Source organism: Esox lucius, chromosome 17, assembly GCF_011004845.1.
Source record: "Esox lucius isolate fEsoLuc1 chromosome 17, fEsoLuc1.pri, whole genome shotgun sequence".
Taxonomy (NCBI): domain Eukaryota; kingdom Metazoa; phylum Chordata; class Actinopteri; order Esociformes; family Esocidae; genus Esox; species Esox lucius.
In genome coordinates this window covers 43,599,846-43,626,535 of record NC_047585.1, presented here as the reverse complement: position 1 = coordinate 43,626,535, position 26,690 = coordinate 43,599,846, and the positions used below count along the sequence as shown (strand labels likewise).

General features: G+C 46.2%; 1 protein-coding gene across 2 annotated transcripts in view; it reads right to left on the bottom strand.

Moving 5' to 3' along the window:
- Positions 1 to 26,690, bottom strand: part of glg1b (golgi glycoprotein 1b) — a 28,253-nt gene extending 1,563 nt beyond the window's left edge. Inside the window, exons 1-21 of one of the 2 annotated variants that reach the window (XM_029114175.2) lie at positions 26,273 to 26,690; positions 16,550 to 16,579; positions 14,272 to 14,358; positions 13,630 to 13,845; positions 11,856 to 12,059; positions 11,043 to 11,114; positions 10,261 to 10,447; positions 9,797 to 10,014; positions 9,504 to 9,625; positions 8,706 to 8,807; positions 7,246 to 7,399; positions 6,702 to 6,716; positions 6,191 to 6,328; positions 5,840 to 5,989; positions 4,586 to 4,699; positions 3,575 to 3,663; positions 3,313 to 3,430; positions 2,814 to 3,044; positions 2,599 to 2,722; positions 1,965 to 2,209; positions 797 to 1,025 (exon numbers count right to left, since the gene is read on the bottom strand). In XM_029114175.2, coding sequence (XP_028970008.1) covers positions 797 to 1,025; positions 1,965 to 2,209; positions 2,599 to 2,722; positions 2,814 to 3,044; positions 3,313 to 3,430; positions 3,575 to 3,663; positions 4,586 to 4,699; positions 5,840 to 5,989; positions 6,191 to 6,328; positions 6,702 to 6,716; positions 7,246 to 7,399; positions 8,706 to 8,807; positions 9,504 to 9,625; positions 9,797 to 10,014; positions 10,261 to 10,447; positions 11,043 to 11,114; positions 11,856 to 12,059; positions 13,630 to 13,845; positions 14,272 to 14,358; positions 16,550 to 16,579; positions 26,273 to 26,614 — 3,187 coding nt within the window. In that variant the 5' untranslated portion in view covers positions 26,615 to 26,690. The remainder of the gene's footprint in view (positions 1 to 796; positions 1,026 to 1,964; positions 2,210 to 2,598; positions 2,723 to 2,813; positions 3,045 to 3,312; positions 3,431 to 3,574; positions 3,664 to 4,585; positions 4,700 to 5,839; positions 5,990 to 6,190; positions 6,329 to 6,701; positions 6,717 to 7,245; positions 7,400 to 8,705; positions 8,808 to 9,503; positions 9,626 to 9,796; positions 10,015 to 10,260; positions 10,448 to 11,042; positions 11,115 to 11,855; positions 12,060 to 13,629; positions 13,846 to 14,271; positions 14,359 to 16,549; positions 16,580 to 26,272) is intronic. The other variant, XM_029114176.2, reaches the window with a different exon arrangement.

The window sequence follows — 26,690 nt, the reverse complement described above, 5'->3', positions numbered from 1 at the left end:
TCTACAATATCACCCTCAGACATGTCCCAGTGACTGACCAGCCAGTATCGTCAACAGACGCACAATACGTCATTAGTTTTCTCAGGTCATTAGAGTTATCCCTGTGAGGGCTCAGCCCTGTGTACTCAGGTCATTAGAGTTATCCCTGTGAGGGTTTCAGCCCTGTGTACTCAGGTCATTAGAGTTATCCCTGTGAGGGTTTCAGCCCTGTGTACTCAGGTCATTAGAGTTATCCCTCTGAGGGTTTCAGCCCTGTGTACTCAGGTCATTAGAGTTATCCCTCTGAGGGTTTCAGCCCTGTGTACTCAGGTCATTAGGGTTATCCCTCTGAGGGTTTCAGCCCTGTGTACTCAGGTCATTAGGGTTATCCCTCTGAGGGCTCAGCCCTGTGTACTCAGGTCATTAGAGTTATCCCTGTGAGGGCTCAGCCCTGTGTACTCAGGTCATTAGAGTTATCCCTGTGAGGGCTCAGCCCTGTGTACTCAGGTCATTAGAGTTATCCCTGTGAGGGCTCAGCCCTGTGTACTCAGGTCATTAGAGTTATCCCTGTGAGGGCTCAGCCCTGTGTACTCAGGTCATTAGAGTTATCCCTCTGAGGGTTTCAGCCCTGTGTACTCAGGTCATTAGAGTTATCCCTCTGAGGGTTTCAGCCCTGTGTACTCAGGTCATTAGAGTTATCCCTGTGAGGGCTCAGCCCTGTGTACTCAGGTCATTAGAGTTATCCCTGTGAGGGCTCAGCCCTGTGTACTCAGGTCATTAGAGTTATCCCTGTGAGGGCTCAGCCCTGTGTACTCACGTCGACCTCGGCCAGGTGTGATGGCAGCACAGTGGTGTTTAAGGTCCAGGGCGCAGGCCGTGTGGAGCACCGGGTCCACAAAGATGTCTGCCTTGCTCTCCTTCAGCATGTTCAGCACCTCCTTCTTACATGTGTCCTGTTTGATCTTCAACAGGTTGAACTTCAGACACTCTTCCACCTGCCCCGCCTGCTCCTGGGCCGCTGCCTCCTCCGCACACAGACGGCTAATCTACAGGAGGGGGAGACAGAGGTTAATGTCACCTGGGCTTTCCAGTTCCCCAGCCAACATGGAGGAAAACACTGTGGAATTTATGAAAGTCAAGAGAATTGCAGCAACATCAGCTCACTTTCAAAACAAACTTAACTGCCGATGTCCTGGTGAAACACGGTCAAATACGGATTGAAGAAATGTATTTACAAATTGCATTTGGACCACAAAAGTTTTAACCAGACAGTGACAGCAAATAAGTAAATTAAATAGATTTGTGCCTTTATTGCTAAATAGTTGGTAACTAAATTACTACATATTTTGACTCGGTTAGAAAGTTACAATACTATTGATATCTGTGGCTAGCAATCTTTTACTGAAAAACACATTCTTTTTTTAATTAACTACAACATTGGAAGAAGCTATTTGACTGCCTGACTGTTCCTGAGAGACTGGGATTTGTCTGCATGTATACCGTATGTTGCACATAACCAGAAGTTTCTACAAATCTGTTACTTTGCAGTTATTCTGGCTACCGAACATTTAGGAGGACTAACTGTGGCATCCCTGACAGAATTCATGACCAGATTTAGTGGAAAGTTGAGAAAGAATGAGCTCACCCATCAAAATCAAATCAGTGAAACCGCAAATAAAAATTGCTGGTAAAACAGAAACTATCACTGACAAAATGTTTCTACTGTCAAATGTGTTACTATTGTATGTTTATTGGCATGGAATATTTTATGACACAAATGCATTATTGCTAACACTGATAATAATCAGTACATTAAGTGGCTGACCTTTAGTGAAATGCCCCTTTAACATGCTAAGGATCTGTAAACCAGATCTGCTCCACAACATGCAGTTTCTCGTGTGTTGCTCCTCTGGGGTATCCGTTGTCAGCATGATGTGTGGTCACCCTGTATTGTTTAATGCTCTGTTTTGGTGTGTTGTGGGTACCTCGTCGGTGCAGTGGATCTGGAGCTGTGGGTCAAGTCGGTAGTCAAGTGCTGATTCCTGAAGGATAACTCTGATCTGGTCCTCGCAGTCTGGAGAGAGCCGCTGGTCGGCGTACTTCAGTTTGAGGCAGCCAATCACCTGGCCCTCCAGTTCACTGTCATCGCTGGCCTTGTTCAGGATTGGCTGACAGAACTTGGGGATGTCCGCCTTACATGCCTTCCTCAGAACTGGGTTCAATCTGAAGTCTGACAGACAAGTAGAAGTAGTTTGGTCTGTGTTTGTTACTAGTGAGTTTGTGTTTCCGGTGTGCATGTACTCAGTCCTACCAAAGTGAGAACCATTTCAGGTTTACAGTGAGCGATTACCTTTTTTAGACTTAGGGTTAAGGTTAGGGTTAGAATTAAGGGCTATAGGGTTACGCATTAAGGATTTGGTTTAGGAGTGAGGTTTAGATTCAAGGGTAAAGTTTGGTTGTTGGGGTAAATTTAGGGTAAGGGTTAGTCTTAGAGTTAGAGGACATCTTTGAAAGTACAAAAGAAGTAAATGATAATTCACTTTGGCAAGACTTGTGTCAGTGTTACCCGTGTTCTGTGTGATCTGCCTCTTGGTAATCATCTGTTTGTGTCAGTGTTACCCGTGTTCTGTGTGATCTGCCTCTTGGTAATCATCTGTTTGCACTTGGGGTCCATCAGTTCAGAGTTCTTGTTCTGTTTCAGACACTGCAGCATGCTCCTGGCATCCGCATCTGAACAGAAACGCTGGACAGGGGACAGAGATCACACCAGGTTAGCGGAGCGTGCCTGTGTCAGTGTGTGTGTGTGTGTGTGTGTGTGAGTGTGTGGGTCCCACCTTGATCATCTGCTTGCAGACCCTCATGAGCTGGTAGTCCAGTTCTGGGTCCATCATCTCCACCTCCTGCAGCTTGAAGACCCTCTGGTGACACCGCTGGGACAGCTGCTTCTTGGCCTCCTTCAGACACTCCATCACCTGGGCGTTACCAAATGCCACGCTGGAGCACAGCCGCCCGATGTCTGCCTTACACGCGTCGTACAACTCAGGCTCCAGGCGGATGTCCTCCGACTGCAGAGAGGAGGGGAGAATAACTCCATTCCCAGGGAGATTCTGTTTCTACCGACCCCGGCTTGTTCAGCCAACAGGGTGGATTTGGGGTGCCTGGCCTCACCACTGCTCTTGGCTAGCGCACAGCCACAGCAAACCTGAGGTTAGTGCTGTCAACTCCCTTCTCTGTCCTAGTGCTGGCTTCCAACTAACAGTAACTGTAGGGTGTACGAACTATTGCTGTGTAACGGTTCCGCCCAGCTATCGCCAAGTCCGTGGCCCAACTCACCATCTCCAGTTCTTCCACTCTCAGCTGTTTGCGGCACTTGAGAGCGACTCGCTGCTCCTTGAGGTCCTGCAGGGTGTCGTTTCTCACCGTGGTGCTGAGGCAGACCACTACGTCCACCCTGGGAGACAAAGGCAGAAAGCATCCTCTAGTAGGCTCCCAAACCACACCCATGTGCCTTTTGTCTGGACAGGGAATCGGTTGGCGTAAACTAACGCAATAGTGAGAAAAGGGGGGCTATTTGGAAGGCATCATGGTGACTCACTTCTTCTTGATGTTGGGGCATAGCTTCAGCACATCTTCTTTACACGCCATTTTGAACTTGTAGGAGAAACGGAAATCCTTCATTTGAATCTGGTGGTGGGGGGGGTTGAGAAGAGATATCAAGTCAGGTCAGAGAGTTTGGTACAATAAGGCCTACTGCAGGCGGTTGTAGGCAAAGCCCCTTTGTGTCAGCACAAAACAATGCAGTTGGGTAACAAAAATGCACAAATACAATCATTGCTGACAATCAACGGACAAAACGGGAGTCTGTGTGTATATCCAAGTCTAATTTCCACTGTGCTATAACAAGAAAAAAATCTGGCAAACCAGAAATACAATTAAGTGAACAGTCTGACACCAGGTCGGATGGTGCACCTGTAGAAGGATCTATTGGTACTTGAGGGACGTGACGAAACTTCTTAAGCCACCTGAGTTATGTCACCATGGCCATGCAGTTTGGGTAAACAGAAAGTACAGAAAGGCCTGTTGAGGGCTGTCATGTTGAAACAGGAAATGTGTCGTTACCATCTAATGGCTACGCATGAAAGGGAACTTGGACAGGAGTAATTTGTATTGATGGCTAACCCTTTGAGATTTACCACCCAGGACAAACTTAATGTTTTGCTTATTCCTGTGGTTAATTACAGCCATTGATCTTTGTCAAGTGACAAGGTTTCTGATTCTGATTTGCTTACTCATTATCATTCCTTAGATCGTGCCAGGACCTACAGTAGTGCTTCGTTCTTAAAACATGCCCTCCTAGCCTAGCCCTAATCTTAATCCATTGGGAAATCTGAGCCCTCTCTCTACAATGCTTTTTATACCTTAACCTAACCCTGGGTGATATTGGCCTAAAGCCTAGAAATGTTAGTTGTAGTTTCTTAACCCAACCCCGGTTTTACCCCAACCCCGGTCTAAGCCTAACCCCGGTCTAAGCCTAACCCCGGTCTAAGCCTAACCCCGGTCTAAGCCTAACCCCGGTCTAAACAGTTCTATGATGTGTGTGACCCACCAGTTGAAAGTGAGTGACTCCCACAGTGCACTTGTCGTTCATCTCCTTCTGGTGTTTGTTCTGAACCAGACATTCCATCAGGTCCCCCATGTCCACCTGGTTGTCAGCCACGTCCTGCAGGAGAAGGGAGGGAAGGGGTGACTGCCACTGAAGGAGAGGGGAGGGAGGGCCTGACTGCCACTGAAGAAGAGGGGAGGGAGGGCCTGACTGCCACTGAAGGAGAGGGGGGGGAGGGCCTGACTGCCACTGAAGGAGAGGGGGGGGAGGGCCTGACTGCTACTGAAGGAGAGGGGGGGGAGGGCCTGACTGCTACTGAAGGAGAGGGGGGGGAGGGCCTGACTGCTACTGAAGGAGAGGGGGGGGAGGGCCTGACTGCTACTGAAGGAGAGGGGGGGGAGGGCCTGACTGCTACTGAAGGAGAGGGGGGGGAGGGCCTGACTGCCACTGAAGGAGAGGGGGGGGAGGGCCTGACTGCCACTGAAGGAGAGGGGGGGGAGGGCCTGACTGCCACTGAAGGAGAGGGGGGGGAGGGCCTGACTGCCACTGAAGGAGAGGGGGGGGAGGGCCTGACTGCCACTGAAGGAGAGGGGGGGGAGGGCCTGACTGCCACTGAAGGAGAGGGGGGAGGGGGGGGGGGGTGGACTGCCACTGAAGGAGAGGGGGGGGGGGGGGGGGCCTGACTGCCACTGAACACTACGAGCTCTTCCACTGCTACCATCTGTCATACTGTGTCAGAGCTGAGATCGAGCTGTAACTGCATGGTCATTTACTGTTTGCTAACGTAGTATCCAGGCTGATGGCACCTCAAAGATTCAGGTATTGTGGAGCTTCAGTATATAAAAATAACCTCAACAGTATTGTGGAGCTTCAGTATATAAATATAACCTCAACAGTATTGTGGAGCTCCTGTATATAAATATAACCTCAACAGTATTGTGGAGCTCCTGTATATAAATATAACCTCAACAGTATTGTGGAGCTCCTGTATATAAATATAACCTCAACAGTATTGTGGAGCTCCTGCAACTAAATGTAACCTCAACAGTATTGTGGAGCTCCAGTATATAAATATTACCTTAATAGTATTGTGGAGGTCCTGCAACTAAATGTAACTAAATGTAAATCAACAGCGGTCACAAAGTATTTAAACAAATCCCCAGTTTAAAATGCCACATAACAAGCATTGCAGATAAACCTTCATGACTACAGGCACCTGTTTGAAAATCGTTGACTGAATAGATGCTGAGTACTGACATGACAGTGAGACTGGATGACGGGCTCACAGGCTCGCATCAGCAGGGCTTCAATCTGAATGTCCTCAGATTCCAGCTCCGTCAGGTTCCCCACCACCTCTCGACATGCAGACACCAGGTCCTCCAGGTGGTCCTGTAGACACTCCAACTCCTAAAATACACACACGGACACACACACTGTTACATCACAGCATCAATTTATCAAACAAACCGGATCACTAAATTAGAAGCGGTGTGTGTGTGCCCGCGTGAATGTCTATGTGTGTGTGTGTGTGTGTGTGTGTACACACGTGCGTGAATGTGTCTGTGTGTGTGTGTGTACACACGTGCGTGCGTGAGAGGAGTCCCCTACCTGTCCAGTATCGGTTTTGTCACTGCACCACTTGCCCAGGTCGGTCATACAGCGTTTCTGGAGATCAGGGTCCAGCTTCACATCCAGAGCCCTCTGATGAAGAATCCGCTGCACCTCCATCTTACAGTCACGAGACAGCTGGTACCCACGAGGACGCGCACACACACACACACGCACGCGCACGCACGCGCACACCAGTGAAAGTTTAACATCATGTACAGAACACACGCAGCCATATGTTGAACAGACCTGCGTTCAGACAGGTTGATCTTTGGGAATCAGGGGTCATTCTGTTGACAGAAGGATCCATCTCGTCAATATCCTTCCCTCGTCAGGACAGTTAGGAACGGTCGTAACAGGCATGTCTTTATTAACAACCAATCATTACCAATCATTGAAATAAACCGAGAAGATCAATTGTTCTGGAGAATTATTTGGGGTTTTCTAATTAAATCGGAATTATGTCCAGCCACCACCATGATAGATGCTGACATACGGACAGGGAACTTACATGCTCCTCTCCTGGCTGTTAAAGACATAAAACATGATGGTTAATTCACCTGCACTGTTGTTATCTACATGCTTTTAAATCCTAACCCAACACTTTAGTACCTACATCCAACCCTCACCACCCTCATGGTCAAATAACGATCCGACATCTGTTCTGCCTCACCACCCTCATGGTCAAATAACGATCCGACATCTGTTCTGCCTCTACACCCTCATGGTCAAATAACGATCCGACATCTGTTCTGCCTCTACACCCTCATGGTCAAATAACGATCCGACATCTGTTCTGCCTCTACACCCTCATGGTCAAATAACGATCCGACATCTGTTCGGCCTCTACACCCTCATGGTCAAATAACGATCCGACATCTGTTCTGTCTCTACACCCTCATGGTCAAATAACGATCCGACATCTGTTCAGCCTCTACACCCTCATGGTCAAATAAAGATCCAACATCTGTTCTGCCTCTACACCCTCATGGTCAAATAAAGATCCAACATCTGTTCTGCCTCTACACCATACACCGGCCCGGTGATTCTCTTACCCGGCGTCCCTGATCCTCGGTGCGGTAGGCGTGGCGGTAGAGACAGGAGAACACCGCGCCGGCCGGCATCATCTGGCTGGTCTCATTCCAGCCGTGGGTGTGGCAAAGCCGTGCAGCGTCACCCTGGCACTTCTTATAGAGGACCGGGTCCAGTCTGGCGGAGGGGGAAGGGACAGATTCAGCCAATGGGGGATAAGAGGCTGGAGAGAGAGCCTGCGGCAGTCCTATCAGATTGGACTTTCCAAACTCACTTCCATCTTGCTCGTGGTTTGAAGGGCACAATAAAGAGGGGGAATGGTAGGAGTTATACCATATGGATGGAATGGAAGATCAGCCTCTCGCTCCTACCAAAGGCTTTCATTCAAGTCCCGTTTTGAGATGCCACAAAACCAGACAGTTGGACAGGGAGCCAGCTGGTGGATGAGATTAGGGACCGGGCACACTAACATGAATCAAATGACTTGGGACTGACTGCAGCACATTTAAACAAAGCAAGTGCTTGAAGTGAATCTGACTGGACTATTTATGAAAAGAACAGCGAAGGACTGGCAGAGTGGCGAGCGCTGAATTACGTACGAACTGCAGAATGTCAGTGGGCGCAGGTTTCACCACCTGGTCCTGTGCTGGAGGCCCTGCGATGGAGTAGTTCCAATGCCTGCCAAGACGGTGCGGGTCATGAGTCTCGCGCCACATTATTAAGGACCCGAAACAACTATGTTTCTTTCACCTGGGGGACTGTTGATGTCAATGGACCGCTGTTGGGCTCCATTGACATCAATTTAGATTTAGACACTGCTGACTCTCTATATTGCTGCCCCTCTGGTATGAAATTGGGTGTGTCCCATCCTCTGGACATTCACAGACTGGTCCTGAAGTCACTCCAGTGTTGTCTTGGCTCAGTGCTATGGGTCGTTAAAGCCCTGAAAAATAAATCTTCACCCACAATAAAGTTCCTGTGCGCACTGGACCATGATTTCCTTGAGGACCTCTCAATTTGGCTTGGTTTGTCCTTTCCTAAATCCTGACAAGTCCCTATCCGGTCCCAGCTGCTGAGAAGCATCCCCACAGCATGACACTCCCACCACTATGCTTAATTATAGGGAAGATATTAGCCAGTTGATTCAGGCCTAATAGTTCCATTTTGGTCTCATCAAAGGATGACCCAAGGACACATCATGCACAGACAAGCTCAGTTTGGAGTGTCATGACAAAGGGTCTGAATACGGACACAGCCCAACAGGCAGGAAGTCACTCCACCCACTAACTGGTGCAAATGGACGATTCTTTGACAAAAGCAAAATTTGTAGGACACTTATTATTTCAATTAAAATTCATTGTCTAACCTTTTCAATGATTATATTTCCTATTAATTTTGCTATATTTCCGGTTCAAACTCATTTTGTGCATGTTGTCATGGAAACGAGGACATTTCTAAGTGACGGTAGTAGGAGTAGACTTACTTCCAGTCTCGAGAGATGAAGTATTGCAGCTCCAGTAATCTGTGTTCACAGTCCTCCACCATCTTCTCTGTATACAGGTGCTCCATCAGGCAGGACAGGATCCTACACACACACGCACGCACACGTGTCAATGAATATCAACAAATCAAATGGTGGAACTAAATCCCATGAGATTTAGTTTTTTTCCATTTACCAGCCCAACACTCTTGACCACTAAGCAACCCTGGCAACCATCTCAAACGCATCTTAAAACAGATCTCTTCTCCTTTCCTGCTTCACACACATTATTATATACAAGTGAGTCTATACATGTTTTGATTGACTCCCTGTTAGACTCCCTTGGTTCCCTGTTAGTCTTTTTGTAGTGTGTAGATGTGTTGAATGACTGGTTCCGTTAGTCTTTTTGTAGTATGTAGATGTGTTGAATGACTGGTTCCGTTAGTCTTTTTGTAGTGTGTAGCTGTGTTGATTGACTGGTTCCCTGTTAGTCTTTTTGTAGTGTGTAGATGTGTTGAATGACTGGTTCCATTAGTCTTTTTGTAGTGTGTAGCTGTGTTGAATGACTGGTTCCCTGTTAGTCTTTTTGTAAGATGTGCTAGATAAGGCAGGCCACCAGAAGCCTCATTGCACTTTTTGATGTGACTGTTGATGTAAAAACAGCTAATGTGTGAAAGGTTACAGACAGAGAGGCAGAGACAAACAGCTGCTTCCAAACATAATTTGTACATCAGAACACATGGCCTTCATTTATTCAGTGTTTGTGTGTGTGTGTGTGTGTGTGTGTGTGTGAGTTCTCACATTGGGTCCCCGCTGCGGATGTGTTTGCAGGCGGTCTGGATAACGGACTCACAGGCTTCATTCAGGGCCCGGTCGATCCTGTAGTCTGACCCAGGATCTGCTGACTGGATCAGAGCCTGGAGCTGATTGGATCAATAACAATATTACTGGTTAGCAGCTGCCTGGATCAACAACAGCGTTAATAGTTTATCCAATCAATATCACCAGTCCTATCAGTGATCATATTCCCCACTGCACCACATCGGTTCTGAGGAGACGGTGGTCTAGGCATGTCAGTCCCCTACAGGTCTCACCGCGCTCTGGCACAGCCCGTCCACCGCGCTGGCCTTCTCCCCGCGGCCCACCCTCATCAGGCAGTGCAGGGTGCGCCCCTTACGGTGGAGCCCGGAGCAGTGGGTCTCGATGTCTCCTCGGCAGTGGAGAACGATCTCTGGGCTCAGAGAGAAGTCCTCCATCAACATCCGCCTGTACTCCAACATCTCCCCCTGGCAGTCCCCCGACACCGTGCGTCCTGGGGGGGGCGTTGAATGTCAACTATAATTACTTCCAACCAATTACGAAGTTTCCACTGCAAGTTGTTTTAAATTGAGTACCACAAATATGATTGCATGTAGATGGTAATTGGCCAGCTTTCTCTAGCTCTCTGACTGGCCAATTCATTCCTCTCTAGACCACTGATTGGACGGCTCATCTTTCTCTAAACCTCTGATTGGCCAGCGCCTCCACCTCTAGACCACTGAATGGCCCCCTCACCCACCCCTGTGCACGGCTGACTCCAGACACAGCAGCAGGTATGACAGCCGGGCCTCTCTGGCACGGGGCATGTTGGTGTCCAAATTACAGCGGTATTTCCTGAGATCTGCCTTGCAGGCCTTGGCCAGAGAATAGCTGACCTTGTAGTCCTGGGCGATCAGCTTCTGACGAGTGGTCAGGGCGTCTCGACACTGGTTGGGAGGGGGAGGGATTGAGAAAAAGATCGAGAGAGATTGAGGGGGACTGTGTTAGTCTCACGTAGAAAATACTATTTTGCCAGGTATGCTAACAGCACATTCTGAATTACAGCAGCAAACTGGGTTTAACTGGCTTGCTCAAGGGGACAGAGCGCCAGGGCTTTTCCCTTGCCAGTTCTGGGAACAGAACCGACAGCCTTTGTTTATTGGCCAATGACCCTGACCGCTACACTGACACATTTAAATATGGCCCCAAAAGAGGGACACGCGGGAGGTTTTAAATAGGGACGTTTTTACACAAGTCCTCAAGGAACAATCTGGAAAGTCAATCAGCAGCTGTGTCAAAGTGAAGAGGTGAAGTCTGGCCTCAGCAGGTTCTTAGTCCAGCCTCGTACTCAGTTTATCGACTCGTGTCACTGATCATTTAGGAGTTCTGCTCACCTGGTTGCCAGGCTCTTCACTGGAGGTGTTTTGAAAAGAAATAACAGAACAGCAGAAACACAACCCAACAACCTGACTAGGCCAAAACAACTATGGTCAGAAGTGCTCTTTGGTTCATTCAATAAATCATCAGAAAGGGTGTACGTACCTTCTCAGACATGGCCTCCTCAAACTTGTGGTTAAAGAGACACTTGTAGACTTTACCCTCTCCTGCTTGGGTCTGTCATTAGGAACAAAGAGAAAGACCAGCTATTAACCACAGAAATAGACCAGTCATTGAGAACCAAGAGAGACCAGCCATTGAGAACCAAGAGAGACCAGCCATTGAGAACCAAGAGAGACCAGTCATTGAGAACCAAGAGAGACCAGTCATTGAGAACCAAGAGAGACCAGTCATTGAGAACCAACAGAGACCAGTCATTGAGAACAACAGAGACCAGTCATTGAGAACAACAGAGACCAGTCATTGAGAACAACAGAGACCAGTCATTGAGAACAACAGAGAGAGAGAGACCAGTTATTTAGAGAGACACCAGTCAATAACAACAGAACAAGACCAGACATTGACAAACAGAGAGAGATCAGTCTTTGAGAAGAGAGAGATCAGTTAACATATACTACCAGGTCAGTCATTAACAACAGTATCTGCAGACCTAATGCAGCGGTTTATAACTTCTCAGAAATGTCTAGCTCCTAAGATCTTATGTCATGTCAGCTCTGTGTCTGAAGTGGTTTGAGCCAATTTGATTGTAACTGTTTTGACTTATATATTCACGAAGACCCTTTTTGACCTCAAACATTTTGAGAAGTGAACAGAGGGAAAAATCACAGAGGGAAGAGAAACAGAGGGGGAGAAAAGAGAGAGAAAACAGGACAGGGAGGAGAGAAAACAAGGAGGAGGAGAGAGAGGGAAAGAAAGGAGAGGATGAGTTGAAAGGAGAGGTCCAGAAGGGATGCATACATTTTCACAGAAGCGTTCTCGGTCATCTCGACAGGAGAAGTAGAGGTATCGGTCAAGATGGAAGTCATCTGATGATAGCTCAGCAACACGCATGATGCTTCTCTTACACTCCTCTCTGATTGGATGAGTCTGGTCCTGTTGCTCCGCCTCCTGGACCAAAGCTTTCTCCAGACAGGCTAAGACCTTTCCCTGAGAGTGGATATCCTGACATGGGGGTGAGAACGAGAGAAAGAGGGAGAGAGCAAACTGTCTCAGTGAGCATGGCCTAGCTCCTGATGTGACACTGCACACAAAATGAGGTGGAAACGGAGCTGCACTTCTGACCTACAGTGGTTTAAGTCTTACCTTAAAATGACACAGAAAAATGACAAAGTACTTGGTGTACATACATTTAAGACGACAATAAACCAGTTCAGTGCAGAACAATGATCCCTAGAACAGACAGTTCTGCAAAAACAATGCAATCTGTTGGTCTTCTGAGGCCATTGTTTTGTCTGAGCAGGGCTTTAGATCCCGAACTCCATGTGGCTGTCTTCAAACAATCGCAGAGACACTGAATCACAGTCATATTTGGCATAATAGACAACACCTCTTCAAGTCAACTGAATGTCCATGATCCCCCATCACCACCATACGTTGCCTTCACGTTTGCATGTACATCCTATGTGCCATAACAGAGTGACACCCATGTCACTGTCCCCTATAGAATCTACAGGATACTAAAAGACAAGAGCCGCAATCTCCTTCAACTATATCGTAATGCACTCGGGCCAATCACACTTCCTAACCCTTAACTCGTGTAACTGCCCTGGTTTAGTTCATAGGCTCAGCGGCATTTCGCAGGCAGAAGCAGTTTGTGTCTTGTTTTCTGTGAACAAAGTAGTTCGAATCTAGTTTCATTTGTTCTAGATTTAAGCTCGGTCAGAAGAGGTCTGTTGACCAGTCTGGGTGGGAATGTGTATCGGCTAGATGTGGGGTCTCTGCACTCCATGTCAGTTGACTAAATAGAGGATATAATACCAAAGAAATGAGTGATTTTCTCTCTTTAACGACGAGAGCTCGGTGTGCCAGTATCACATCAGTGATAACAAGCAGATGAATTCCAGACATTCCCAGGTCTCCCTTCCCCTGACAACATTAAGGGGCCGTCGTCAAGATCAAATGCCACTAGTTCCTACAGATCAAGTCGGGTCTTGCGTGGTGTTGGGGATGATAATGGCCTTCCTGTAGCAGACCGACCTCTAACCCCTTTACCCAGTCATCCAGTCAATATCCTTGTTCTACCCTTCATGTTAAGATTCAGCTGAGGTTTGAACTATAATACACGTAATTTTTAGGTTTGGACTCATTTATTTTTAACAACATGTTCTAGGACTGACGGTAATCATTGTGGATGGTTTCAGTCGTTCCACAAGGTGTGGCCCCTGGCCTGTTCATTGTCGAGTCATATGCAATACATAGATACTCGTGCTTTGGTTAATATGAGTGGTAGGTCTTCAGGGAATAGTGCTTCTCAGTAATGGTCCCGACAGCGTGCGTGATGTGCAAACCCAGCCAATCAGAAGACAAGCCTACCCAGAGACAGTGGCCAATCACCTACCCAATCAGGTGGCCAAGCCCCCAACAGTACCACTAACTGCCAATCATACTGAAACCATTCTTCAACAGGAAAATGTGCCCTCCGAAATAACGACCTGTTGACCACTGACCCAAGCTACCTGAAGATGACCCCTGACCCTCAGCCCAGTGACTCATGCCCCCCCCCCCGCCTCACCTTGTCCCCCACGTTGATGCTTCCACAGTGCAAGCGGTTGATGTCGTCTCGGCACTTGTCCATGAAGCCACAGATCAACCGGTAGTCGGAGAACACAATAGAGGTCATCTTGGTGATGTACTGGTGACACTGGTACTCACTGATGTTTCCACGGTGATCCACCAGGCAGGATACCAGGTAGCCTTTACCCCGCTCCTCTTCCTCACACTCCTTTATCTGACACGCGCACGCACACGCACACACAAACACACACCTCTTAATCTGGGTAAATCCAGATCTACGACAGGGTTAACGCTCCTCATTACCTCAGTGAAAGTGTTATTTCATTACAGATCTATAGTACTATTTGGGCAGAATCAACTGCTGCAGAACACTGGCCCCTGACTGTCTCTTTAACAGCATGTGGGACTGAAGGATCAGTTTTCCTTTAAAACCGACTGGGTTGTTCCATGTCTACGCGTTTCAGGAAGTCAGCCAGCCAATCATTAAATACACCTAGCCGGCAATAGTCAGGCAATCATTAAAAAACACAATAAACACAATACAGCTCCAGCCATAATGGTAGACTGAGACACCCTTAAACACCAACACGGCCTCTACACATACAGAGATGTCACTGTGTTTGTCAGACGGCAGACTAACCTCAGTAATGGTGCTCTTGCAGACCTCCACCGCCACAGACTCAAACTTGGGATCTGTAGTCAAATTCAGCTTGTAGTTCCAGAGCAGCTGGAGGAAAGAAAGCAAGGAGCTGTTAAAGGGTATATGAAGACTAGAGGTGAATAACAGGAACACAGCAACTTTTGGAGGAGGGAGGTTGAAGGTCAGAAAATGCTTGACTTTGGTTGAACATTTAACCTGCATATAAGTGCATATAATACTGGAAAACATTAACCAAATACAGAATTAGTTACAGCCAGGAGACTGAAACTGGACTCACATTGGGTTAGGGGAGACAGAAAGATAAGTAAGAACATTACCATAATTTCCTGCCCAAATATAATAATAAAAAATTAAAATAAAAACATTCACAGCATTTTCAAACAAATAAAGAAAATGTCCAGCCAGTTGGCATTTTTTGTCTGAGGAAAATGTTTAAGGCCCAAGCTTTAAAGCATCATTGGGACTCATCTCAATGAAAATGGAGCCGGCAAGAGTTGAGAGAGAGGGAAACAAGGTATAGCTGGAGTTGGTCCCAAGTCCCCATATGTTCAAATCCAACACTACTGTTGTTTGGTCCTTGTTGTAAAAAGGGTTTATAAATAAAATTTGATTGATATGTCTTAACCACATGTTTCCCAACCTCCTAGATTAGCAAAGTAACCAGTATGCATAACCTATACACAAACCTAAATATTTAATAAAACAATTTATGCTAAATATAATATATTTCTGTATCATTAATATGGAATTTATATATTCATAATGAATAAATCTTCCACAGCACCTAGAGTTTCATATGGTTTCAAGATTCCATTCAGCCTATGTTCAGTAAACTGCAAAACAACCATTGAACCACAAACACCAAAGAGCTTTCAAAAGAACTAAAAAAAGACAACGTTTTGGGAAGACATATCAGGGGTATAAAAAGGGAATCAAGGCTATGAAAAGATGGCCTTGAATATCCCCTGGCTCGCTCAAAACAACTGGCAGCCACAAGATCCTGTCTAGATCAGTACGTCCCTCTAATCTGAATGACCCAAAGTGCAGGAGACCAATCAGACAAGTTACCGAGAGGCTACTGGCTTTAACAGCATTATTATGATCAAAATGTGCAAGGAAAGGAAACATGACAAACTCTCCAAAGACAACTGGCCAGCATGGCAGGGGACTATCAGGTACACTACCGTTCAAAAGTTTGGAGTCACTTAGAAATGTCCTTGTTTTTTACATGAAAACACACACGGCTCCAGAAAATGAAGGAACACTTAAATCACACATCGGGACTTGATGAACGGAATACATTAAAGATCCAGATCTTTACTGTACATTGGGTAATTCATTGAGAACAAAATAACGGTCAATGGAAAACAAAACCACCAACCGACCGATGGCTGGATTCAAACTCCGAGGTGAACTACAGAAAGCACAGGCTGGTCCAACTTGCGTGAATTGCATCAAGGCAACTCATATTGACTCAGCAGTGTGTTTGGCCCCACGTGCCTGTAGGCCCTCCCCGACAACGTCTGGACACGCTCCTGATGAGACGGATGGTGAACCTACAGAACCATCATTAACGGCTGGCCGGACTCCGGCACGGGGCTAAGCACTCGGTCGCAGCCAGGGCCAGGGGTCCAGGGGCCAGGGGTCCAGGGGCCAGGGGTCCTCCGCATTCCAGAGCAGCAGAAGGGGTTCCACCTTGGTGGTCCCCCCATGTCAACCTCTTTACCACTGGCCGGTCAAATCTGGACCTCCCGCCCCCCCCGGCACATCCTTCGTGCTTACCGGGCACCCATCCAACTGCCCCCCCCCCCCCCCCCCCCCCCGAAGTAGGGAGGAGGAGGTACACAGACCGAGGTAGGGAGGAGGAGGTACACAGACCGAGGTAGGGAGGAGGAGGTACACAGACCGAGGTAGGGGGGAGGAGGTACACAGACCGAGGTAGGGGGGAGGAGGTACACAGACCGAGGTAGGGGGGAGGAGGTACACAGACCGAGGTAGGGGGGAGGAGGTACACAGACCGCGGTAGGGAGGAGGAGGTACACAGACCGAGGTAGGGAGGAGGAGGTACACAGACCGAGGTAGGGAGGAGGAGGTACACAGACCGAGGTAGGGAGGAGGAGGTACACAGACCGAGGTAGGGAGGAGGAGGTACACAGACCGAGGTAGGGAGGAGGAGGTACACAGACCGAGGTAGGGAGGAGGAGGTACACAGACCGAGGTAGGGAGGAGGAGGTATCTACTGAGAGATGTCACTTACATGGTTGCAGTCGACAGCAATCTCGGTTTCCTGTCAAATAAAGAGAACAACAGTCAGGTATTACAATTCATTACACTAAATGATCATGAAGCTTGTAACTTCATCTTAACTTGAAGATCAGGACAGATCTCTCTGGATACATTAGGAAGTGTTGATGACACATGGTGTCTGTCTTTAATTAAAATGTTTCCTGTTATCACCGCCAAGCGTCTGTATGGCCACCACTGAGCAGGGCTTAGAAGGAAGGACACACACACACACACACACACACACACACACACACACACACACACACACACACACACACACACACACACACACACACACACACACACACACACACACACACACACACACACACACACACACACACACACACACACACACACACACACACACACACACACACACACACACACACACACACACACTTTCTTTCACTGCACTTCTAGTAAAGGAGGAAAGTGTGGCCTTTGATAAATATAACTTCTGCTGCAATTTCATGCAAAAAACAAATCGAAAATACGTTCCATCTCTGTTTACGCTTGGGGTGTAACTGCTACACCTAGGTTATGTTTACTGATTTGTTAAAGGGGCACTGTGTAGAATCCTGCATCTAACCTTTGCAAGACAAGAAAAGTTTGAACAATGACATGACTTGTCAACTCTTCTTACATTACTGGACACGACCAGAATGGTATTAGCTGCTCCAGAGTGCTTTAGGAAGAAGGGACAGTACAGATGGTCTATAGAGTATGAGGAGACAGCAGGTTATTGAAAACTGATAGATGGACCAGCAAAAAAGATTCAGTCGGGTATATCTGAGTCCCCTGGAACAATTTCAGATATATATATATATATATTTTTTTTTTAAACGAACTTCAAACATAAACTGCAGATCCCGGTCTTTTGGTGAATTATGCTAGTAGTACATCTTCTAAATCTCCCCATTCAGCCACCTGCCAATTACTTAATTGAAGATGAAGTACCTCTTTATCACAAAGACATGCAAAAAAAGTAATTCTCTTCCTTTGTGTCATTATCTTCTAATGAAATGACACAGTCAACGTGTGACGTTATTAAAAACGACCCTCTGTGGGTCTTCAGTAACTCCCCGGGCGTCCTTAAGGAGGCTGGAACACTAGCCACAGCACTTCCTCTACGTGACTCATAGACAAGAGCCCGAATTGTAATCACTGAAAATCAAGATGGATGATCCGATTTCCTCATGGACCTGCAGTAACAGCCCCATCAGCGCTATTTATAGCAATGATCAACTTCTGGAGAACACGGGAGGGAAGGTAAATATGCGGTTTGGAGAAACAGTACACACGGCCTATGGGAACTGTAAGGGCCCACACATGATCAATAGAGCTTCCTAAAGGACCTGTAATCATCCAGATCTATTCTGAACCTTCCATCAATACAGTTTCCTATAGGACCAGTAATCACCCAGATTTATTCTGATGCGTTTGTGTCTCTGCTCACAGAACCAGGCTAGGACGGATTGGTCGAGGATCAACCTGTTTTCTTTGGTATGAGGGCATCTTTGATGGATCCACTGTCCCATCTGTACAAGCTCTGGACTGGGATGTCATCAGTTACTTAGTTCAATTTCAGTTTCTGTCCAGAAGCCTGTCACCTTTTTTCCCCCCTGAAAGTCAGAAAGCTTGCTGTGCTCACTGAACGTCTTATATAAACTGTTATTGCAAAATCAACAAAACGTATTTTATGCTCTGTGCATTAGTGTATTTACCACTTGTTAAAAGGTGTGTGCAATATGATATACTATGCCAAGCTAGCCAAAACACACGGCAAGAGGCAAAGACAGCAGGATGTTGGTAGATAGCAGGAAAGCGGCCAATAAGATTAGGGTCGTAAAATGCAATACCTAGAATTGAGATATAGGTTTCTAACTTACTGTGAAACATGTCAGATTTCTTGGAACAAGGTTGAATAGGAAGTAAAAGTGAGTCCATAGTTGAACTGAAAATGTGTAGATTAAGCAGCCGACGTCATTGGGGATGTATGAATTTAGGAATAAAAGCTTGTGTATAACTGAAGAATGTTAGAGTTACTCTAACACATGTGAACTCCATGTCCTGACTGTAAAGAGGGTTCCCCTGATGATCATCAATAAAGATATCGGGTGATACCTCCGGATCTCAGAAGAATGTCTTGGTGTATGAATAGTTTTCCACTACAAAACAGAAAGAAGAGAGACATCTACTTGTTGCAAGAGTTGTTTATTTTACACCCTGTCCCGCTGGGTTTATTTGTTCAGATTTTACCCCGAACCATTCACGATATATTAAACTGTATGAGGGAAATAAACCGGTTGGTTTAAACCTGGCGTAATGGAAAGCACTGCACCAGCTGGCAACTGAAGAAGGTGCCTGCAAAGCACTGTGTGTGTCTTAATGTACAGTGGCTCTCTAACGTATTCACGCCCCTTGGGCTTACCCACCTTTTACTATGTTACAACATGGATTGCCATTGATCAATACCAAAAAGTCTTATCATGACAAATAAAATCAGAGAAATTGTTATAAATGAATTAAAAATACAAAAAAATATAATGAATTGCATATTCACCCCCTTTTGTGAATATTTGGTAGAGGCGGCTTTGGCAGCAATTACAGCCACGAGTCTATTTGGATAAGGCTCAACTATCTTTGGATAGAGTAATATTTGTCCATCTTCGCAAAATGGCTCTAGCTCTGTCAAGTTGTATGGGGACTTTTGGGGGCGAACAGTAATTTTCAACTCTTTCCACATTGTCCTTATCTCACCCTGATTAACCATGACAAACAGGAAATACTACATGTACATATGGAAGGCAATCTTTCATGAATAAAAGAACAGATAACAACATCAGTTGAACAGATTGCTCTTGGGGCACCCAACGTGGCAATACACAATTCCTCATAGTATTGACGCACAATAACTGGGTTTATGTGACATGTTTGACTTCAACAGTTCTCATTTTACCCATAATCCATACAACAGGCTTGACATCCCACTGAATCAAGGCTTTGTATGCGGTGTGAATGCAATAAAATAATTGAATTTACTATTTTATACATCGGAGCACAGCCAACATCATCATCATCATCATCATCAACAGCAGCAGCGAGGCCTGAAGATTCAGCGGTTTCTGGATCCCAGTCCAAATTCAACATGGCAGCACATTAGTTGGCACATTCAGCTTTTACTCCGAAAGAGAAGATTATCATGATTCACTTCGAGCTAGCTCCATCTGATTTCTCTCAGCAAAGCGCCTCTGCCTTCTGCTGATCACTCTGTCAGGGGTCATTAACACAGGGAAATGCAGACACAATCACTGTCCAAGTCCACTCTGCTGACCTCGGATGGCTTTGCAGAGAAGACGATTTTAGCTGCAGCAGCAGATCTGACTAACTACAATCACATAAGCAAGGTGTCTGAGGTGGAAAAAGCATCAGGCAGACCCACTGATAAGCTTGACAGCCCTCGTTCCAATCAGACAGAAACACCGACAGCCCTCGTTCCAATCAGACAGACACACCGACAGCCCTTGTTCCAATCAGACAGACACGCCGACAGCCCTCGTTCCAATCAGACAGACACGCCGACAGCCCTCGTTCCAATCAGACAGACACGCCGACAGCCCTCGTTCCAATCAGACAGACAGACACGCCGACAGCCCTCGTTCCAATCAGAGACATCCCGACAGCCTCTGTCCAATCAGACAGACAGACATGCCGACAGCCCTCGTTCCAATCAGACAGACAGACACGCCGACAGCCCTCGTTCCAATCAGACGGACAGACATGCCGACAGCCCTCGTTCCAATCAGACAGACAGACACGCCGACAGCCCTCGTTCCAATCAGACAGACAGACACGCCGACAGCCCTCGTTCCAATCAGACAGACACGCCGACAGCCCTCGTTCCAATCAGAGACATCCCGACAGCCTCTGTCCAATCAGACAGACATTCCAAAAGCCTTGGTCCGATCACAGACATATTCCAACAGCCTAGGTCCAATCAGAGACATTCCAACAGCTACGGTCTAATCACAGAGACAACCATGGCCAATTCAGACAGATATTCAGACAGCCTCTGTCCAATCAGAAACATTCAGTCACCTGGACTATTCTGGAACATCACAATGTTTGTTTTGTGCCCAGGTTTGACAACTGTTGTGCATGATCCCAATGTTGCTGTAGCCCTTCTTTTGTGGGAGACAGCAGAACTAGATCAAATTGCATACACAGTAGGCATTTCAATGTTGTGACGAGTGAGACCGGGGCTGTTGATTCCTCAAGCATTCTGGAAATTCACTTAAGTGGATTGTTAATGTTGTAACATTGTGTTACTCCGCAACCTTGGTAGAATAAATCTGCATGTTCGTCTCCAATTCTGACTGCAGGTTTGTTATTTGATCAGTCTATCCGCCCAGACCACTGTTCAATCCATCAGAACCTTTTTAAACACATTGGGGAAAAAATGCCTTCAGGGCCAAACCTAATCAAATGAAATCCACATAACAGGAGAAAAATATTTGTTTTACCAATTAGGTTAAGTATAAACAAGGTATGATATCCAATAATTTGGTGGGAATTAAATAGTGTTCACTGAGAAAGTGCAGCCCTCACTGCGCATAATCCCGATTATTCATTTCCCCTAGGTTGCTTCTGACTCAGATGACATCATAATTGTTTGCATCAAATTTGCCTACATTAAATAAATGGTCTTGTTTTCTTGACGACAGGGAAACAGCCAGGACTCTGAAAGTCAGAAAGTGTGAAAGTCACCAGCACAGCTGTTTCCACAGCTAACGTAACAACTGTTGAGAAAGCAGACATATCTTGGCCTTGACTTTGACTAAAAGCCGCTGCTTTTTCTTCACAGCAGTGATCTGATCACACGTCAAATAGCGCTGTCCTATGTTCACCCCATACAACCTGAGAATATTCAGGAAAGCAGTAGGCAAATAGACCAATACAGACGGATTATCAAATACACTTGTCAAGAGAGACTGCTGCTCGTGCAAAAACATAGCTTTTGGTCAGCACATAACTTCCCGTTCACTGACCATGTGATCTCACTTGAACAGACGTGAATTCTCAAGCCTTGATAAACTTCACTACTATGACAGCCAAGTCAAGCTCAGATTTTAAATCCACAGGCATTTTCTCCAGTTTATAGTATTCTTATCGATGAATGCATTCAGAAGTTGAAAATCTGGTCTCCTATAGTAGGCTACTTGCTGCCAGCAGGTAACAGGGGAAACAAACTTGTATCTGAAAAAAACAAGCAAATCGACCAAATCAGCGACATCAGTAGTCTCGTCTAATTGCAGTGAAAAACACTTCCTCACTGTAATGCTTCGGACAACGTCTGCCTCATCTACAAGTGACTGTTTTATTTGTTAGAGGCACTAGGTCAAGGTGTTTGGCAGCCTTCTCTCCACACTTTATTTAATCAGCACTTTTGCCAGTGGTAAACAAAGTTCTTCATCAACAGCTCAGGGAGCAACACGCTTCAGCAAGCTGCAGGTAAGTTATTGCGCTCTAGAAACGGGAGAAGCAGTGTTCCATTATTGTGGACTTGGGTTGTTTCAAATTTCCAGCTTCCTTTAAAACATTAAACAAGTTTGTCCTTTAAAGACGCATGTTTTTAAATCAAGTGCTGCCGCATGTGTGATGGCTTCATGGTCTCATTTCTGAGAATCTCCAGCGCACGACATACTGTGGCCTTGGCTGTTCCTCCATCCTGGTGACAGTAAATCCCAAACTGAGGTGACTGGCCTTGTTAGCCGATGCTTGCTAGCAATGGCAGTGCAGCTGTCTGTTTGAGGCTCAACAGCAGAGCTGGCGCTGGCTCCATCATCCTCATTCTCAAAACGTGTGTCCGGCCTATCAGAGCTAGGGTCAGGCCTTGTGGTGTCTGGTCCTTTCAGGCATGACAGTTAGATTTTTTGCTTATTCGTTTCTGAATGTTAGTCTGTTTGTACAGCCGAAAAAAATGTGGAGCTGAACAGTTTAAGCGATCTCTTTCACTGACTATGCGTTTGGCTGAGCTGTGATAGTTGGTTCGCAACAGCTGTTGGTTTACTGAAAGTTCATCTGGGGAGGGATGAGGAGGGATGAACGCTAGTGTTAGTAGATATGAACCTCCCTCGTGCCTAGGGCGCTGGTTAAAAATACATCAGGGACCGGGCGCCCCTGGAGAACCGAGTGGAATGAGGAAAGAACCAGACCAATGTGACGTGGAGGAGAAGTTACAGGATTTCTCCTCAGAGGGGAAAACACCGCTGCAACACAGAGATAACACCAGATCCACAACCACCCTGATGAGGTGCAAACAATGAGTTTTACGGTCTGTCTGTTGGCCTGTGGGAGCCACAGAGCTGGGAGCATTTAACCGTTGGCGTTAAAACATCAGGTTTACAGAAAGCAGATAGAACAGAGTAATTTCCTCTTCAAACAAACGGCCAAATAACACTCCTGTGTTTGTTCGGATTCAGAGGGCGAGCCTTAATAAAATGACCTAGCATCGGGCTAACAGGACAATACATTAGAATGACCCAGCCTCGGGCTAACAGGGCAAAAGTTTCACTCAGAAAGAGAGGTAAACAGAGACAACTGCACTGGAGGCACATACGGTCCTAGCTTGTTTGACCACATGACACTACACAGCAGTCAGAATGACACACTGACAGGCTACAACACGAAGCTCGAATCTGAAACAGTACAATTGCCTAGAGATATTAGAGGAGAGACCGAGCGAAGCCCCCGGGCCACTGGGAAGGGAGAGAGACAGAGGGAAGCCCCCCCGGGCCACTGGGAGGGGAGAGAGACAGAGGGAAGCCCCCCCGGGCCACTGGGAGGGGAGGAAAGGGAAAAACCCCACACAGGAGTAAAACAACACTTCAACATCTCATCAACTCGAAAAGAAACACTAGATCTCCTGATCTTCCCTGATATAGCTTAGCCTAAATATGTGAAAAATTACAACACATAGAAAGAAAAACACATTATGTAAACAAATGTTTCCGAAGCTAATAAAGCCCCATCAAACAGACATGGAGTGCGAGAGAAAGAGAGGCTAGCGTAATATTTAAACAGAGATTAAATGCATTTAACTCAATCACAGAGGAGATTATAATATCAAAGACGACAAGAGGGGCAATAACTACTTAGAAAACCTCTTCCATAAGTACCTCAGAGGGTACTCGCTTGCTTCAAACTTCCATCTCTCTAAGGTCCCTTGAGCGCAGGAGACAGTGTTCACCATGAGGTAGCCCAATAACTTCCCTAACCCAACTCTAAGCGACCTGCTCTTCACCGAGGAAAGAAGAATATGGAGTAATGGTTTGTGTGAACTAGAATGTAGGCCACCTTACAACTATGGTGAGACAACATAGTAGAATCACAGGATGAGTGGCCTTAGGGAAAATGGAGATCTGACATTGTACCTCTTCAAAAGGAGCTCAAACAGAACAGAGGAAAAGCAGTGCCTTGGTTTTCCCAGACACACAGCCGACTCCACTCACTAACTACCCCAACAGACACAGCTTTCCCCCTAGCTGACCCCCTCCATTAACGACACCAGAGGGACTTCCAGTCCTATTAACCATGCGTTGCTGTGGTCTGGTAGACTGCTGGTTCTGAACCTCTACCACTGCTGAACAACCAAGCTTGTTAAATTTCCAGACCAATGTAATGATCCATTACTGTCATATAATCCGTTATAATCACACCTAGTCAACACCAGTGTTGGAATAATTTAATGCAATATTTCACCATAAAAACATAATCTAAACAGATGCCTGGTAAGTGAGTTACAAGTTTACAGAAATGGGTAGAAAATAGCATGTTGTAAAAACAGTTATTCTGGGTCTGTACTTCAAGGAAAATTTGCCTGATTGCAAAATTGAATGCATCATGGAGCCTTATGGAACTAAGAAAAAGCCTAACATTATGTGAAGTAAAATATGTTTAATTTCTGGGCAATTAGGCATCTCTTAAGTTCTAAATTAAAAGGTTATAATGTAGAAGTATTCCAGTTTAATATAAGAATTTCCATAATATCCAGTGCCTTTGGAAAGTATTAAAACCCCTTCACTAATCAACGAATTTTGTTGTTTTATGTTAGACTTAATATAAATCGGATTAAATATATTGTTTTTTTTCTACACACAATACCCCATAGTGACAAAACATTTTTAAAAAAGACAATTAAACGAGGCTCTTCCTACAGCTGTCTGTACCAAATAACCAGGCAGTGCCTTGGTCAGCGAGCATCTCGAGGCCCACCGAGGGAGAGGAGATGCTGTACTGCCCCAAAGATGCAGGGACAACGGGAAGATGAGGAAGATCGCCTGAAACGGCGAGAGCAGGTCTTCCAGGATTTCAACCAAACCTGGCATGCGGAGGCCGCCCCAGAGAAGGTACAGCCTCCCTTGGAGAGCAGTTCGTTTTTCGGTTTTGATATACCCCTAAACTCCTCCCTTGACACTTCCAGGGCCCTAAAACCTTGCATATCTCGTGTCAAACTAATTAATTGGCATTGATTAAATGGCCGCCGAGCTCAGACAGGTAAGCTTCTGATTGGCTACGGCGTACAGGTCTGTGGGGGTTCAAGACCAGCCCATTACCAGGCGTTCTTCCTCTGCCTACAACAAAATGAATGACCTATCAAGCGAAGTCAGATTGGTTATTATGGCTTGCTGCATTGCGTTCGCACACTATGTCGATTCGATCCGTGAAGTTCATATTTTCTATAGAGCGAACATAGAAGGCAAACTCAGTGAAGTTAACTTTTCCGGGGTCGGTGCAGGCTTTTCTTCTGGAAGGGCTGTGTTGCCGCGTATGTACACAGTTTAGAGGAAACGTGTCTAAACAGTATCATTGCGTCGTCTACATTGCTTTTTAAACATTGTATAAGGGGAGAGTTGGTTTTATGGCTCAGTAGATGTTGGCTAATTCAGCCAGTTTTCACAATTAAGGTGAAAGAAAATTAGATATCCCCTATAACCTACAAAGAAACCCTTAAAATGTGGGTATTCTGTTTTACAGCTTGGTTAAAACATTAGGCTTATTGGCCATCAGTTTGTCATTCAAAACACACAGTTAAGCAAGTAAATGTTGCAAACAACAACTCCAACAAGCTGAATCGTTTATAAGATTAAATGGTCTATCAAACAATTTAATTCTATATTAAGGACATATTAGGTGTTGTAAAAAATAAAATAAAAAACAGTCCGATCCAATACGTGGCTCTGCAATCAGTAAGACTTGAGTAATACATATTATTTTAGTGTGGTATTGACTACAGAACATATTTCTTCACAGAAGCAATGCAGGTTCCCAAGAAATCCTATAATCTGTGTTAATGCAGGCAGCTAAACATCTTTCCCAGCAAGCAAGACTTGTCAGGACTGCAAAACATTCCCAAAACCACACACACGAGTTAGCTGTCAGTTAGCACTGGATATTCTGGAGCAATGTTTACAATGACGAGAACTACACGACATTTCGCCATAGACGATACACACAGGTGCGCGTCTGCCACCTGACTGTTAGCTCATTGATAGACACCATACAATCCTACTATGGAACTGTTACATTCTAGACAACAACGCAATTCGGTGTTCCCCTTTTACAGTGTGACTGTAGGAATCAAAACCCAGACACCAGACATCGTGTCACTGTCACCCGAATCCCGTCTTACCTCTTTTCTGTCCTGCAAACACTCCAGTACCGCCAAGTTGTTACTCCAGGTGTGTTTGGGACAAAGCCGGGTCAAGTCATCCCGACAGGCCTGCTCTTCCGCCAGCTTCCACCCCGTCGCTCTCCGAGGCTGCGTCATGGCCGCGGCGGGAGCTACTGGGACGTTATTGCCTGGTCCAGGCTGTCGGATAATATTAACTGGAGCCGGGGGGTTTACTTGCTGATTACCGAGTCCGTTTCCATTGCCGTTACTGCTCGGTACTTTCAAACCTTGCACCGTACACAGGCAGAATGACGCGGACATCAACAGCAAGAGAAGCTGTACACGTCGGTTCGCCGCCATCTTCGGGGAGATTACTGAAGCAGAGTAGACTAGAGCCGCAGCAACACGCCACTCCTGTTCGTCTGCGTGCACTCAG